This window comes from Lycium ferocissimum, chromosome 2 (assembly GCF_029784015.1).
Source record: "Lycium ferocissimum isolate CSIRO_LF1 chromosome 2, AGI_CSIRO_Lferr_CH_V1, whole genome shotgun sequence".
Classification (NCBI taxonomy): Eukaryota; Viridiplantae; Streptophyta; class Magnoliopsida; order Solanales; family Solanaceae; genus Lycium; species Lycium ferocissimum.
Window position 1 is genome coordinate 48,702,327 of NC_081343.1, and position 17,890 is coordinate 48,720,216.

The 17,890-nt window shown below is 35.7% G+C and overlaps 1 protein-coding gene and 2 pseudogenes across 1 annotated transcript; 2 read left to right on the forward strand and 1 right to left on the reverse strand.

Annotated features, from left to right (window-relative positions):
* Positions 1–1,877: 1,877 nt before the first annotated feature.
* LOC132041917 (E3 ubiquitin-protein ligase DIS1-like) lies at positions 1,878–6,795 on the reverse strand (annotated as a pseudogene).
* An 831-nt stretch (positions 6,796–7,626) lies between these two features.
* Positions 7,627–11,460, forward strand: LOC132041964 (ferredoxin--NADP reductase, root-type isozyme, chloroplastic-like; annotated as a pseudogene).
* A 1,319-nt stretch (positions 11,461–12,779) lies between these two features.
* On the forward strand, positions 12,780–15,921 carry LOC132047680 (F-box/kelch-repeat protein At1g57790-like). The gene is made up of 4 exons (XM_059438688.1): positions 12,780–12,891; positions 13,062–13,237; positions 13,619–13,696; positions 14,884–15,921. Exons 1-4 carry the CDS (start codon positions 12,780–12,782, stop codon positions 15,919–15,921), a joined length of 1,404 nt encoding a protein of 467 aa, XP_059294671.1.
* The last annotated feature ends 1,969 nt before the right edge of the window (positions 15,922–17,890 follow it).

Below are 17,890 nucleotides of genomic sequence, written 5' to 3' on the forward strand. Positions count from 1 at the left end.
AACACAGTAGCACACTTCTTTCTAATTGATGTGTATAATTAACGGGTGCGGTGTTTTAATTGATTGAATTTTTCACGTAAGATGCGATTAACATTCACGCGCAAGGCTAAAGAAAATAAAACTCACCATATATGTTACTATGTAAATTGGATTATGTTTGATGAATACACTTGAGGCCAAATTTAAAGGTTCAATAGAAATAATACTTAGTTGAGATGTTAAAATAAAAAAATGGGATAAATTTAGGAGGCTACACATGCATTAAGCTTTTATTAAACATAATATCAGTCAACTGTAATACAAGTATAAAATGTGTTCGGTAAAAGTTTTAGTTTACTTTTAAGTAGAGCCTCAAGGAATACATAAGAAAAGAAAAACGGGAAACAGAAAATATGTGGCTTGGAGAGAAAAGACAGAAGTGGTCCAAATCTTTGGCAGACAGAATGGGGAAAAAGCAGTTGCATTCTTAGCCAGAAGTTTATGTGGGGCCTAATTTGGTCTTGTCAGCTAAATAATTTAAGCAAATAAAAAAAAAAGTAAAATAATATACGCCATTCAATATTGATCACGTGGCAGTGGGTTCAAACTGCACCCAGATTTTGACGAATCTTCCCAACTGAGGTAAAAGGACATTACAATTAGACGAGTGGTTGACTGAACAAAAAATATAAGAATATATGCATTAAAAAAAGGGAAAAGGGTCAAATGCGCCCCTCTTCTTTAATTTATTAGCTAATTCATTGCTTAAAATAAAATAAATCCCCTATCAAGCTTATAAGTTGAGGTAAATATACTCCTACCGTTAGAAAAGTTTCAAAATATATCCCATTTAACATATTTTCATAAACAAGAGTCTAATCATTGAAATTGAGTGGCGTAGATGACAATTTACATTTAATTTATTCTATATCGTGCCTACATGGCAATTTTTTTAAAATCAATCTAGAAAATTGATTTTTCTAACAAAAAATCTGTTAAAAATAGTTTTGTTTAAAAATCTAATTTTTTTTATTAAAAAAATCTGGAAAATGATTATTTTTAAAATCAATTTTTCAGATTTTTTTAAAATTAATACACTTTAAAAAAAAAAAACTTTACACTTTTCCAAATTATTTAACTAAAATATCCAATTTTCGAGAATATATTTTAAAAAAACGGATTTTATTAAGACAAAAAAGTTTCAGATTTTTAATAAAAGCCATTTTTTTATATTTGTTTTTTAAAAAATTGCCATGTAGGCACCACATAGAATAAGTGTAATGTCATGTGGCGTCCATGACCCAATTCCAATGATTAGACTTGCTTACGTAAGAGTATGTCAGAAATGAGGGTTAAACTTTGCTAACAAGAGAGTATATTTGGCTCAACTTCAGACTAGAGGATATTTGACTATTTTGACTAGCTAACGAGAAGAAAGCTTAATCAATAAACTAAAGTAGAGGAGTATATTCTCTTTTCCTTTAAAAAAAAATTATAATTTTAAATTAAAAGAGTGTACGCCATATAATGTATTCCTCTAAGGGATCAAGGAAAAATGAAATATTGAAATTTAAAACGTCGTCAATAATTGTAACACTCACACAGTTAATACTTGGTTTCCCTTTGGACTTGCTTTTAAACATGTAACCTTTCTAAGTGACTGGTTGCGGTACATGATTTTTGTAATGAAAATACATTTTTTTTACTAAATTTTGAGTAGTTTCTCACAATAATTCATATATTTCACAATTTTATCTCTGGAACAGATAAGCATGTTGGAATCTACTTTATTTACCTGACACCAAACTAAAGCTTTCTTCTATTGATTTTGAACTACAAACTCCAAATCTACTTTGATACGATTCCCACTTTTGGCTAAGTTACTTTTTGAAAGAGAATAAAGTGGAATTCTGCAATGGATTTCGAAATAAAGAACTTCATGGATAGACATCTTTTACTGTGGCACACATTAGACAGTAGTGCCACCTATAGCAAGACACATTCCACGAAATGACTATGCCTTCTCACTAATGTATTTTAATCATGGACAGGCTCCTTGTTCCTTGTTCAAGAAAATACATTGATCAGAAGACTTCAACTGATTTCTAGATGAATTAAACCTAATCCTTAGATTGAAAGAGTACTAAAAGTGTCCTGCAACAATGAACATCATTGTTCTTTCCATATCCTACCAGTAACTCTAAGCTTCAACTCTTTCCGGTCTCCACCAGAAAAGAAGAGTGCCATATTACGTTGAATGATGAGGCCATCAAAACTGTCCCGAACCTTACGGTGACTGTCCCTAATGCTTCTTGGTACCCCTTGCCAAATCATCTTCCTTCCATTGCCTCCAACTTCAAGACTGTAGCTAAAGTTCTTTGCCGATTCATCATCACCCATGAACCGTAAAATGCAACATAAACTGGTGCCACTCCAAGTTGAAATGCTTCAAAGTGTAAACAGAAGTACTGACCAAAGCAACTGAAGACCTGGAAAATTTACAGGCACCACAACTTGTATGACGTATTCCAGATATAATCTCAAAAGGTGCAGGACCAAAATGTAAGCAATAATATCAGCTAAAAACAGTGTAGGTTAGATTCTACATAGTGAAAAATACTTATAAAATGAGTACACCATAACATATAACCAGATATATATAGAACAATCCGCCAAGCTAGGCAACTTTGTTGGAAACGAGAAGCTCCTGGTATACGGAATTTAACCCAGAAAGAGAGATCTTTTCCATCGCCACTAGCCCTCAGGTATTTCTCAGTTATCAAGAAACAACAATGAGATTTTGCCATCTTCGTCTCTCCAACCCCCAAAAGGCGCCCAGCTTAACATGGAGGTTGCCTCAAATGTTTTCCTGGCTCAAGGTTTCCCCAAAGACAATTTCACGAAAAAGGTCTCATGCCAGTGCCTTCTGTAAAAAAGATTGGATATTCCAGTTTATGCAGCCAATTGCTCTACCACTAAGATTAAAGGTATTCAGTCAAAGATCAAGGGCTTTCCAGCTTATGTAATAATGCAAATTCCTGGGTGTAAACTAAAGCAGCAATATTGTAACTTCTTGTTTGCTGTTTGCATATCTTCTTGGTACTCTATTTATGAAATTTATCTTACCATATCGAGGAAAAAAAGAACTTCCGAATCCAGCTGAAAGTCTCCCTTTCTTCCAATTTAGAACTCTATACAATAAAGGGAACTGGAGAATTTGATTTGTTACTATTTCTATTATGAATAGGACTGGATTTATCATTTAGAAAGATTACTTCGCCCCGATTAATAGACACAAAAAGACTTTCAGACAGTCTCGAACTTGCAGCCTAAAATTCAAGCAACCATGTGCCACAGAGGAACTGTCTAGGTGATTTGTTACCATCTGTCCAAACCTCGGTGGACGGTGGACGAGTTACCTGGTACTTGTGGAAGGTAGCAGGAAGACCGTGGAATAAGTCGAGGTGCGCAAAAGTTGGCCCGGACACCACGTATCAAAATAAAATCATGCAACTATGCTTCACAGCAAAGAAGTCGCACTATTAACATTTCCAGAAACACAAATTTACTACGATTTCATAATTCTGTTTGTTAGAACTGCCTCATTTCAATTAGACCAAAAGCTAAGCTAAGCTGAATGGAAGAAGAGCAACAGTACTTACTGTGAGCATCCATGTAGCATTCTCCACTTCATGGGGATTTGATTTTACATAACGATGGTTGAAGGTACTGCCCACATGCATATCAACTTTGTGATCATCTTTTAAATGGGCAACTAAATATGGGATGTCGCCAATGACAGTGCACTCTGACCCCGCATGAGGGGCAATTATAGGGTCTGAAAGAGCATTGGGACTCGTGCTTTAGCTTGCTGTAATAAGGAATAATGCCTATGCATCCAAAGCTCTGATATTTACATGGGAGCTCAAGAGATGCAGCAACCTTCTCCAATGCAAGGCAGCGAATATTACCGAGCTCATGCCGACATGTTGGACAGCGATTATGTACCCTAGGTTTGCAACCAGAACACAGTGTGTGACCATTGGAACACTGCAATAAGGGCAAAAAGAGAGGAAAATTAACTACTGCATAGGGAGAGACAACAATAACAGCGGGAGTATCTTGGAAAATAAGTAGAATAACTATGCCAAATATAAAAGATATTACTCCAATAATGGTTAGTGACCGCAGATCAGTACTCCTCCTCTTCCATTTTACATGGTCCTATCAGGAATCAAATAATTTTTCTTTTTGGCAACGACTATCTCAAAGACATTCTAAATATTTTCAATAATATAAAAATGATACTTAGTAACTTTTATACATTTCCTGAATATGCAAAAATTCATCCAAGAAATTAATAAATCAATGTCCACCATTATTTTGGAGACAGAGGATATTTGTTTCACCAACAACTTTAAAATACAAAATATACAATCAACATGTGAATTGAATCAATCCTACACTATGCTGAAAGAAAAACCTGAACCGAACTCCATCTTTCTTTATGTGATTTAAGTATTTTTAGTAAGTAACATTAAGCAAATATCAGCATTTATCAGTAAGAAATTCAGATAATCCTACCTGATGAATGGGCGGATACATAGCATTTAAGCATACTGGGCATTCCAATAACTCACGGACACTACTGGAAACTGTCACATTAGGTTTTGCTGTATGCTGAGAAAGCTCGTTCATATGTTCACCAATGTCCGTGCAGTCTTCAATCTGAGGAGGATTAATGACCTCAGGTTGACATCGCAAGTCCTCAAAATAAGGACTTCCAGTTGCCATTGCTGTTAAAAGCTGTTAATCCTGCGTACGACAAGTACTCCATCAAATATGGTCATTTACTTCAATAGTTGGTGATAAAGTAAGCACGTAGAATCTGATGACAGGTCCGTCTTAAAATTTCAGTAAGTATATTTAGACGCAAATAACTCAGTTACTTGATGGTATTTTCATTTCAGTGAAGGACAGAGCCCAGAATAATGAACTTTAAAAGCACTAAGCTACTTTCACACAGTAAAACTTTTGTTTGGGTATGTAACTTTCACACAGTAAAACAATAACATTTAACTAAACCAAAATGCAAAATGACAGCCCATTGAAAAGACCAGTTCTCCAAGATATCATGCTCCGTGACATATTAAGTAACAAAACTGACAAGTTCCCCAAAAGGTTTTATGGACATGGTAGTGAGAACTAGTGGGAAGAAATATCTCAAACACTAATGGAGTTTCCGTGGTTTACGAACATAAGGTAGAGGATGTGAACACCATTGTAAAAGAAACCTGCAGAAAACAAACCTCTTCCAAGTGCTATTCCAGACAATTGTTCAACTCTAGCAGGTCTTGCTATTACTTACGCTGCACATTGTCTATATTTCATATCGGAATCAGAAAATCAGGCATCCAAGTATAAAGATTTTCCACGCCTTTCTGTAATAAGATCAATAATTGAATCTACAATTATGATCATACATTGACAATATGTGTACCCATGAATCCCTAACTACAATTCCCAAAAAAAGAACCGTTGGAAAAGGCGAAATTCATTTAAACACTAGGACACTCTCTATAGTATCTGCAATCTGAAGAATCGGATAAAGGTGGTGTATATGTCAGCTTGCCACAGCTCAACTTGTCCATCAAGAACCTACTAACTTTCACTAATACAGATACCGAGTAGTTCTGCCCATCATCTCTTAGAGCTGATGGCTTCAACTAACAGCACAAGAAAGAGAGAGATACCCCAATTTTACATTCGAAGACAAATCAAATATTAATAGTTGAGTTTGCCAGCAGTATATACACCAAAAACCAAGAGTGGATAATGTTAAATTAACTAGGTCTGCTTATCTTTATCTGCTGAGGTTCCAAATAATATCATTTCTGAAAGCATAAATTTGACTTTAATAAGACAGATTGGGCAACAATCAAAGAGGACACATTCGATATAGCAACATGACCATCTCTAAACAACACAAATCCACAATCCATTAAACCTTCTTTGGCAGTTCACTAAACATTCTCAACTAAAACCAACAATAGCTGAAACTATGAAAACTAAATTCAAAATAATTGCAAAAAGAACAACTTTGAGAAATAATCTAATATAGCTCAAATGATTTAACTCTCTCGCAAACCCGCATATACATTTTCTAGTAAAACCTACAACAATCAAAAGACATCTTATTTCAACAATAAAAAAAGAAGAGGAACCAACCAACTAAAAAAGAAACCTCATCATTCAAAAGGAAACACACCCATAAATAAAAGATATAAAAGGAAAAACAAAAAAGAAATGTACCCAAGAAAGAATGACAACTTAAATTCACAAAAATACAGAGACAACTTACTAGAAAAAGCATTTTCAAAAAGGAAATGAAATATGCGTACCTAGGTGTTTAGCTGACACGGATCTAGAATCTCAAAAACCCCATCACAAAATATGTAAAACCCCTAAGGAAAACAAGACTTAACCTTAATCATAGTCTTTTCAAAATTCAAAATGAAGAAAGAATAGCTGAAGACTAATGCATGGTTTCAATTTTTAAATTTAAAGGGAGCGTGTTGAAGGACAGAAAATTATTATTATTATTATTATCGAGAGAATACAAATAGTAGTAAAACGAAAGAGAAGAAGAGAGCTTGGGAAATATAGGGGCCCGCGTTTGGACATTGGATTAAACTTAAGCCAAACAGAGTACACAGAATAAATAGCCAGTGGGCGCCAAATGTGGGATTTGGTTATGAAGAAACAGACAATTCCCCTAGATTGGAGAGTTACATTTTGGTGGTGTTTCTTTGGTCGAGATATTTTAGAAATCTTGAAAGAAAAGAACAAAAATGGAGAAGGGTTAAAAATGTCTTTATTGTTGTGATTTGTTTTATATTTGTCCTTCGTTAAGCTATCGGCTCATAAATGCTTGTGATATTATCAATTGTCTCAAATATAATTTAGGCTTAAAGTCATCTACGCCATCTAAATTTGTTCGCAATATTCACTTGCACCTTAATTCAAGCGCTCGCTCCAATCAACACCTACACCCACTAAAATTTATACCTATTAACCACTTTTTTAATAATCAACAAAAAATAGAAAGTGTGTAATACCTGACGGTGACATGACAAAATGACTAATTAAAAAATGACATGTGGCATTGGGGTCCAAAATAATTATAAGTAAAATAAAAAGAAAAATAATTTTAAACCTAAATCCTAAACATGTTGCCGCCGCCGCCGTCCCAGCACTTCTTGTTCTTTCAAACCAAAATCTCCTCACATTTTCTTCCTTTTTTTTTTTTCTTGTTGTTCGATCTGTTTTGGCTTTAGATTTAGATTTGATACTAATTTTTGGCAGAAGAGAAGGAGGGAGGAGGAGAGAGAGGTGTATGGTGGTGGTGGCAGCTCCATTTTTTCTGGCGAACGAGCTAAGGTGGCAGATCTAGAGGAGAAATATATATATATATATATAGAGGCTAAATAATGTCTTTCATGCACCTGTCTTATGTGTGTTACATGCATTTTGCCACGTCAGCAAAAAAACGTTTTTTTTTCCTTAATGAAAACAAACTTATTGAGACCTTTTTTTTCCTTGTCTATATTTTCACTTTTTGGTTTCCCTTCCCTGGCCTACTTCCCAAACAAGACACATCACCCTTCTCGTTTTTTAATTATTTTCCGCTCTTTAAGAACATAATAATTAGATTATTATTAAGATAATAAACTATTAAATATGATTAGGTAGAAAAAGCATTGTTGAACGCTCTCACTGAAATAGGGAAAATACCAGAGGAAGGTTTATAGAAGGGGGATTAATTAAATACAGTACCAACAAATCAATTACACAATCTAGTGAATACTGATTTCCAACAATAAGAAATCATTCCATAGTTTTCCTTTGATCTGATCATGGCTCATTCAGCTATTTCTCAGGCCAGTCATCTTTAATCTTTTTTTCTCTGTTTATATTTCGCCTATTTATCTACGTGTTTTTTAACTACTACATGATAAATTTTCTTTAATGGGCCTTGAGGGAATCGATTTTAAAATGTTTCCAAATTTTGCATGCAGGTCCCAGTTGTTGTTCCTCTCCAAACAGATTCCTCTTTTCCAGGATCCACCATGAAGGTCCTTAAAAATGTTCACTTTCGTTTTCTGATACTTGAAATGTGGGAATTTAACTTGTTTTTAATTTCATTGGACTGATTTAATGTTATGTTTGGTTCTTGGTTAGTAGTTGGTAAATACTTGCCGCATATGGTGTTTACGCCAAATCAATTAATTGAACTGTAGCGCTTAAAAGTTCAAAGTGAAAATACACATGGTTAAGTGACAAATGTGTGCATGAAACTAGAATCAGTGGAACATAAAAACATGTGATATCATAATAACTTTGAAACTTCTGTGGTTTAACACAAGATACAGAGCAAAATGTGCACTTTTGGTTGCTACTTATACTGATATATCCCTCGTCAAGTTGTCCGAGGATTTCTTGTTGTATGAACTAACATGTTTTGCTCTATTGGCTTACACCGTCGGAAGTGATTTGACTAGAGTAATAGGCACCATTTAGTATTTATTGGCGAAGTACTAAATGGATATTTATTTCATTATGTTACAGGCTACAAATGTAACATTTTACTGATAAATCATGGATCTCTATGCTTCGTGTTAATCTAAAAACCTCAAGATCCAGAAGCCAACACATTGTTTGTATGTCAGTGCAACCAGCAAGCAAAGACAAAGTTTTAGTATCGCCTTTATCACTTGAAGATGCAAATGGACCGCCATTGAATATTTACAAGCCCAAGGAACCATACATGGCAAAGATTGTCTCTGTTGAGAGGCTTGTAGGCCCAAAAGCTCCTGGGGAGACTTGTCACATTGTCATTGATCATGGTGGCAATGTTCCTTACTGGGAAGGACAAAGTTATGGTATCATTCCTCCTGTAAGTATTAGATTCAAAAACAATTCTTCCATTATCTTCATTACAATTCTGAGAGTTCTGTCCTTTCCCTTGTTTAATTCTTTCATTTGATCTGTTATATTACAGTCTGAACGAGATCCATATTCTCTCTTTTTGCTAGCGCTTACCATATTTTTACTTGGTAGATTTTCTGTGTAAACTAACTTGTGCTTTTGCAGTTACTAGAGGGGTGTATGTTGTTGGCTCTAATGACCTACTGTTTGTTTGCCTGTACTTTGTTGTTCACGACTTGTTTATTTGTTTGATGACTCTAGAAATAAAATATAGCAGGCACAGTTGGCTTAAATGGATACTTTCAAACTACTCTAAAATTCGTGTTGTTCTTTTCATCCTTTGTTGGTAAAGATGATTTCAATAGATGGAGAGGTGCCAATATACATGGTGGGAAGTTCAGTTAAAAAAACCTAGCAATAATCACTGTAAGTCAACCCCATCATCATAAGGTTAGCTGGCTGATAATTTTAGGATGAAGCTTCTACATTTCGGGTATGACCTGGACATTCTATGGTTACTGTTTCTGTTTTTCCCCTCATTATTAATATAGAAATTTAATGTGAATATGCTTTTGACCTTGTACCGCTGGTATAACAAGCTTGACTTGTTCCTGGTTATAAACTAGTATTATCTCTACATAAAGCAATCTTCCAAGCTCATATTTCAATATGTTTCAGGGGGAGAATCCAAAGAAACCAGGAAGTCCCCACAATGTTCGTCTATACTCAATTGCATCCACTAGATATGGGGACTCCTTTGACGGGAAGACTGCCAGCTTATGTGTCAGACGTGCTGTCTACTATGATCCTGAAACAGGAAAAGAAGACCCTTCAAAAAATGGTGTTTGCAGCAATTTCCTATGTGATTCAAAGCCTGGTGACAAGGTACAGATTACAGGTAAAATACTACTAATGCTTTATAGATATTACCAAACAAAAATCTCGCATTCTGAATTTATAAAAGCCTTGCATATCAATGCTACTTGTCTTGCTCCAGGCGTTGCATAAACTCTCATATCTCTTCCTTTTGCTATCTCATCTTTTATCACATCAGTTGCTTTGGCTTGTTTTTTGGGGGACATTTTAGAATATGAAGAAAGAAAATTTTCTTAGGGAAGCAAACTGTTAAACAAGGTTATAAACTAGAAATTCTGATGATCTGTAGAAGTTTTTTGATAATACATTAATCCATCCTCCGTATTACATAAAAATTCATTAGTGTTGGCTGATATTTACTTCACAATGCAGTATCCTTCAGAGTAACTTTTTTGGTACTTCCTGTGGCTTCTCTGATCAAAATTAAAAAAATGCTTCAGCGCAATTTGTCTATGTTAAAGTGATTTTCTTTGTTTTAGTAATGGAACTGGTTTGCGCTGAGGAGGCTTTACATTTTTCTGAAAATGGAGCATGTTGAAATCATAATCTCTAGGTAACATTCAGGTTAACTAACCTTTTGTTTTAATTTAATTGCCACTAGAATTTTTTTAGTCTATGGTTTTGTCTGCTAGTACTGCTTTTGTATTGACAGTATGTTGATTAGCACATCTCTGCTTATTCTTCGCAACAGAATGGAGATAATCTATTTTCTTAATTTCTTACTTATTTATTTTGGGGGTCGCCTATTCAGTAGGACTCAAGCTCTTAATTCTCCTTCATTGATTGTTCTTTGAATACTTTGGTGCAGGTCCTTCCGGTAAGATAATGCTGCTGCCCGAAGATAATCCTAATGCCACCCATCATGATTGCAACTGGAACTGGTGTGGCTCCCTTTGAGGCTACCTTCGTCGTATGTTCATGGAATCAGTTCCCACGTTCAAGTTCAATGGCCTCGCTTGGCTCTTCCTTGGGGTGGCAAACAGTGATAGCCTTCTTTATGACGAAGAGTTCACCAACTATCTTCACGAATACCCAGATAATTTCAGGTATGATCGTGCCCTTAGCCGAGAACAAGAACAAGAAAGGGGGAAAGATGTATGTTCAGGATAAAATCGAAGAATATAGCGACGAGATCTTCAGACTTCTGGATGAAGGGGCGCACATCTATTTCTGTGGGTTGAAGGGAATGATGCCTGGAATTCAGGATACCTTGAAGAGGGTCGCGGAAGAAAGAGGCGAAAGATGGGAACAGAAGCTCTCAAAACTCAAAAAGAACAAACAATGGCATGTTGAAGTCTATTGATTAGGAATTGTGCATTATTTGTCATTGTTGCCGGAGAAACTTACGTGCACTTTAAATGCTGTTGTACTGCCAGTCTTCAACATAGAAGTTCACTACTCAATGGTAGTCAGAGAATAAATGTGGGTAATTAGAACTTGCACTCTATATTTATTTTTCAAATGTCTATAATGGCAATTCTGAGATGAAAACTGTTGTCCATATTACACTTTTAAGGTTGGTGAGCATGCTCATTGTTCATATTCATGTTCATTTCAGCAAATATATGCTAATGTTGATTTATCATGGCTGAATAGAGAAGTGACAGAATTATGCAACATCTTACCAGCTGATGGTTACTTGCATTCTTTCTACACTGTTCTATCTTAAATAAATTGTTTTGTCAATTCTTCTTTCTCTATGCATCACTTACCAATTCTTATTCGTCGAGCTTTTTTTCCTTAGCTTTCTTGTGTTTCTTTTTGTATCTATAGGTAAATTAATCTTCATGTTTGCAAATCTTCAATACACCACAAAAATATTCTTAACAGCCGCTGAAATGAGGAGAATATTTCTTAGCTAGAAAATATGAATTGATTGGTTTGGAGTCCAGCTGAGATTTCTTTTATGGATTGGAATTTGCTGTGGAATGTAAATTTAAGAATATTGCTAAATCTTTAGGTATTATAGTTCTGTCCTAAAAAAGCTAATCTTCTGATTCTAAGATAAACTGTAAACTTTTGCTCCTTCCACATATTAGAGATACAACTTCTACGACCATTTAGACTATTTAGCACTTCCAGTTTTCTAAAAGATTGGCCAAATGATGCTTGTCTCAAACAATTGTTAGCACCAAAATTTGAGCTCCAGTATGAGCAAGATACATAATCACCAGTTGAACTTCTGAGTCCTTACAACTGGGAGTAACAAGTTTGAAAAGCCCAGTCCACAAATAATGCTTTCGAAGGAGTTCCAATATGATACATAAATATGGAATCAAAGAATAATTAAAAGAGCAGTAGTATGTAACAAATTAAGTAATGAGATGTATTTTTCTTCTCAATTAATTCTTGACAGGAGGAATAAGAATCCACACACTATCATCAGATTCTGGAACAACTGTAGCAGAAAGATGGCAAGGTAAAGTCGTGGTAATGCATTGATCTTCAAAAGAGTAAGTGTAGAGGCTCCTATTTTCCCTCTCCGTGAAGTAGATGCAATTTCCTTTGATGCTGCCTCCTGTTTCCATACAAAAAGCATGAGCGTTGTCGATGAAGATTGCATGCTGCTCACCTATATTTTTCACCTCCGCCCATGCCTTTGTTGAAGTATCCGCTCTGAAGAGCCTGAATCCTGTGATGTCCTGCCGACCACGAGCAAAATATTGCATCCAGACGAGAAAGATTTCTTTGTTACATTCCATTAAGTAAGAATTCGTTTGGAATGGTATGTATATCTCATCGAGAGACTCATCTACTATTAGTTTCTGGGAACGAATCTCCAAAGGGTCAGTACTGATATCAGCTACGACCAACTCCATAGACCCGGTTAAGCCATAGAGCTTTCGATTGATACAAGTTGCGGCGTATAGATTACTATCGTCAAGCCGACTGTGAATCTATGCCTGACAAAATGGTCATCACCCGGATGGCAAGACATGACGAAATCGTCAGTAGCACTACCTACTATGAACATGATTCGACTATTGGGATCACTGCTTGGTGATGAAGTCAAGATTTGGCAAAGGCAAAACTTGCGATCTACCGCTGGTAAGTCCGGAAGCTGAATCTCCTCCTCCATCGTGGTCATATTTAGGAGAGAATATCTGGCGGTCGAATAGTCTTGTAATAGTACCCATCCATGATCGGAGAAGCATATTTTTTTGTCGCGCATCTTAGGGATGCTTTTTGTGTGGTAACGATCGGCTACTATGTTGTAGAACGTTTGTTTCTGTCTGTCAATTCCATGCGAGTAGACAAGCCAGGGATAGGGTTGTGTACTGACATCTTGACAAGTATCTGTGCATCTTCTATGCTGCTGCTTTTCCATGATGGACTCTTTTTCTTCTTCAAGAAAAAACTAGTAAGGACTAAGAATAATTATAAGAAGGGATCAGTAATTACTAGTAATAAAAAAACAAAAGGGTGTTTTCTCTTTTGAAAACAATACTAACAATTTCACAAGTACACGAGAGAGAAACTCAACCTTTTGTCTCACAAGTGATTGCTGGAAGGCGTAGACTGCAATGTGAGCAACAAGGGCACTTAGGAAAAAGAAGAGCATAAATAACAAATTTTGGAGGGCCTTTTTATTAACTGATTCCAATACAAATTCGGTATCTTTTTCCTAATTTGATAAGAAGTGGGGATTTTTCCACTTTCTTGTAACGGAAGGAAAGCAATTACGTACTAATCCTTACTGAAGTGTGAAAGCCAATCAATCACCATAATAAATTTCATACTACACCAAACTAGAAGCTGGTGTTTGTTTTCGCAGTTAGCAATACAGAGATTCTTCTCCATGGCTGCTGAAGAAAGTAACGTCGCTGAAGTTTTGCCTCCTAGTCCTGATTCTGTATGTATTTGCCTCTGCACTTCTTAATTATAGCACTAACTCTTTTCTTTTATTATTAATTCACGAGTCTATATGAAGAAAAATATTCGGCTCATAACTTAAGTCTCTTCGGATACAATTCGATCCTTCTACTGCCAAATCTCTATTTGTGGAAAAGGGGGAACTGGAATTCTCACTTGAAATTCCTATTAAAAACTAGGGGTGTCAATGGATTTTTAAAAACGGATTTAACCGTCCGAACCGAATAGTACCGAATCGATTTTCAGGTTATTTTTAATAAAGCCGACGGTTTCTATATAAATTTATAACCATACGGAATAATTAGGTATGTTTTAATTTTATGAAAATTAACCTAAAAAATACTAAACCGTATCGAATAATATTTGTGTGTAAATATAAACATAATTCTCATACCCAAAGTCCTAACTCTAAAACCTATTCTACTACTCATATCGAAACTAAATTAGTTCTAGAATGTCGAGTAGTTAGTAGTAAACTACAAGGTAATCCAATGATATTGGGTAGCAAGCTACAAGTTAGTACATATATTTCCTCTCTAATGATTTAAATTTCTCTTGTTGGATGTATATTTAATCTTAGTAGACTCAATTTTTTGAGTCTCTTCTTGATTGATTTCTTCCCGCTTGTATGATCTAAATTATATTTTTGTTTTTGCTTAACATTGTTTTATACAACGTAAAATAGTTTTACGAATCTCATTCCCGTTATCTCTCATCTTTTCTTGATTATCACCTTTAAACTAGTAAAAATGTCTAGAGGATTTTCGCAAAAGTCGTGCATAAAGTATACATGGGAGTTTGTTCTAACTTTTATTAGTGCCTTTTACAATTTTTTTGAAAAAAATACCGAAAATTAACCGAACCATACCGATACCGAAGAGAAACCGAGATGATGGGACGGTTTCGAAAAGTCTAATTTTGATTATACACAATAAAATTACCGAAAAATGATATAATATAAATTTTATAAAATAACCGCCCAAACGGTACCATTTACACCCTCCGCCCCAACCTAGGCTAGGCCGTCGATAGACTGACAGTAGTTAGGTTTAAATACGTTGCTAAGCTAATGCGGCTTGCTCAAGAAGAGTTGGAGAAATATATTTTGTTTTCTTCATAAGATGTGATAACAGTGATTTGTTCTGTTCACTTCTATTGGATTCACAGGAGAAACTATGGACAGATCTTCCAGCAGACCTTCTTCACAGCATATCATCCCAACTCATTGCAGCAGATTTTGCTGCCTTTCAAGCTGTTTGCAAGTCCTGGAAATCATCAACAAACTCTTTTGCAGTTTTCCCACCCTGTTTGATGTTCAGCAACTCTCTTCATCATCCGATATGCAATTCCATTGTTGGTGTCGACATCTATGACTTGCCTAATGATGGCTGCACCCGCTCTTCAAATTACAGTTGGTTGCTAATGAATACATCCCACTACTACATGTGCTTCTTCAACCCCTTTACGAATGTCAAAGTTGAGTTACCACGTCTTGCTGTGGCCGGTCCACTATACGGTTTCTCTTTCTCCGCTCCCCCTACTTCCCCTGATTGCACAATCTTCTGCATGACCTCGTTCTACTATGGCAAGATAATTTTTTTCATTCTCAAACTAGGAGAAGAGGAATGGACCGTACGAAAATTTGACAGGCCTGAAGATTACGACTCATATTATTGTGACTCCTTATTGTACAAGGGGAATTACTATTGTTTGAGCGAATATGGAGACCTCGTCATTTATGATGTCGAGAAGGATGGACCGCGTTGGATCAACTCCGCGACCACTTTTCTTCAAAACCGTCTCTCTACTAAGCGTTGCCAGAGTTTCATGGCGGAAAGTGATGGAGAATTGTTGGCGGTGTTCATGAGTTGTGACGGGGAATGGGTTCAAGTCTGTAAGCTTGATGAATCCAGAATGATTTGGGTGCCTGTGCATAATTTAGGAGATAAGACACTCTTTATTAGTCATCCAGCAACATTTGCGGAAACAATCTCAGTCAGAGGTAATACAGGGAACAAGATTTACATGCCTTGGTTTAATGGCAACGACAACAAATGCCTCTTTTACTCTCTGGATACTAGAAAATATCATTGCTTTGGTAGTTCTTGTTCCTATAAAACTTTGTATGGATTAAGAAGATCTTCTTCTAATACTTGGATCAAGCCTATGTCTGATTTGACATGTAATTCGCCATTTACGTGGTGAATTGATCATAAATAAAAACTTTGTACTTTTAGCTTCCAATGCAAAGTTCATTTAATTTTATTGTACCTTGTGATCATTAATTCTAAAGTTTGAGTGAGTGACAGAGGCCTAATATATGGGTTTAATTGTTGTGTATTTTCTATTTAAAGAATTCCATGTAGACTATAGCATTGGTTTAATTTTTGTCTTTCCCTTTTTTCATATGTTTTCTCATTGTTTTTCAATTTCAATTCCCTGTGCTTGTGGGGTATTGACTTTCTCCTGGCAAGTTCCATTCAGCTAGTGGACCTGGTTTTGAAAATAATGGAATCTTCCAATGGGCAGAATGAGGACGGGACCATTCAACAAATCCAGGACACGATAACTGTAGCCAGCTTTTGTTGCCAGCTAAAAACTCATCATGAAACTCAGTTTTACTTTATCTTCCGTGATGGACGTGATGGGAATTGTTGCTTTGATTGGAAATGAGATTATTCAAGAATACACATTGCTAAGATTACGCATTGAATTTGTGGTAGCAGATATCTTTAATTAAATATGTATTTGTGATTGTTCCAGAAGAAATGAAATAAAAGAAATGCAACATAATAATTTTGTTCTGCAAATGAATATAGTATATTATGTTACTTCAATATTTAGTTTGATGATATTTCCTTTATTTGGATAATCCTACTACACAATAGAACACCGTGAAATTAACTTTTCCAATGTGGGATTTCACTTATACAAACGATATTGGGGAAATGTCAGTGCCTTGCACGGGCACGACCTATCTAGTAACAGAATAAGCCAATTATACGCAGATCGTTTTTCCAGAAAATCAATAAAGTATAGGGCTGCGCACACGTGCACTTTTTTTCCAAATCTGCTATGAATCACAAAATCTTGCTATGTTTGGTAAATTAAAAAAATTCCCTATAATTTTAGTAGTATAGCGGGGTGTGGATTTTCCTTCATTTTTCTGACACCCTAGCTTAGGAAAAGTGTCTCACATCGACAAAACACGGAGAGAGAGGTTGAGTATATAAGTAAGTAGATCTTACACTTTGCACAGTTACGCGTTTTAAAGCGCGTCTTTGTCTGAGGCCAAAACGGGACAATATCATTGCGGCCGCGCTATTATTACAATTTTAGTCTCTGGCTCAACGCATAATTCGCTCCCAGAGAAAGATAAAGGAAAATGATTTACGTTATATACATGATCGATAATGTAAAATATGTTTTTACTCTATCATTATAGCTTAACATATGATAGATCACTTACCATTTTAATTAAGGTTTATCATAAAGATTTACTTGTAATTACATTACATAAGTGACCCAATTGTTTAAATAGCCTTTTATCCCATACTCAAAAAACAAAGACGAGGAAAAGCTTGTAAATATATACTCCAACTATACATACAACTCCAACTATACATACAAAATAACAAAAAGAACCATCAAAAGATGTGGTGCGACGCGTGGGCTTCCTCCATGTTATAGGTTTCGGGTTCGCCTGGATACGAATATTTTTCTGAATGAGCCTTACACAGCGCGAATATAAAATAATTAGACTCCATTAATGTGGGTACCGGAAGACGAATGAAAAAAAAAAGTACAACAAAAAGAAAGGAAAAAGGTACAAACATTGAAAATGAACCAGATTTACTATCCCTTTCGTAAATGAAGCACTGTAATTCTTCATTTCTGGACGAGAGCAACGTTATCTACTGTCGTTGACAAAGCTGTAATCTCTTTTCCATTTTGCACTGTTTTTTCCTTTCGGAACCTAAAAACAACATAAACAAACACGGAAACTACAAGCAAAACAACGCCAGTTGCTCCACAAACCAAGCTGGAAATCAACAAAACTTGCTTAACATGATCTTTAGGTGTGTGGTGAACCGACATTTCTCCTCTATCGCCGTTAATCCACGTCAGATTCTCCGCTATCGGCAATGCCACCGGTGGCTTAGTATTCCATTGC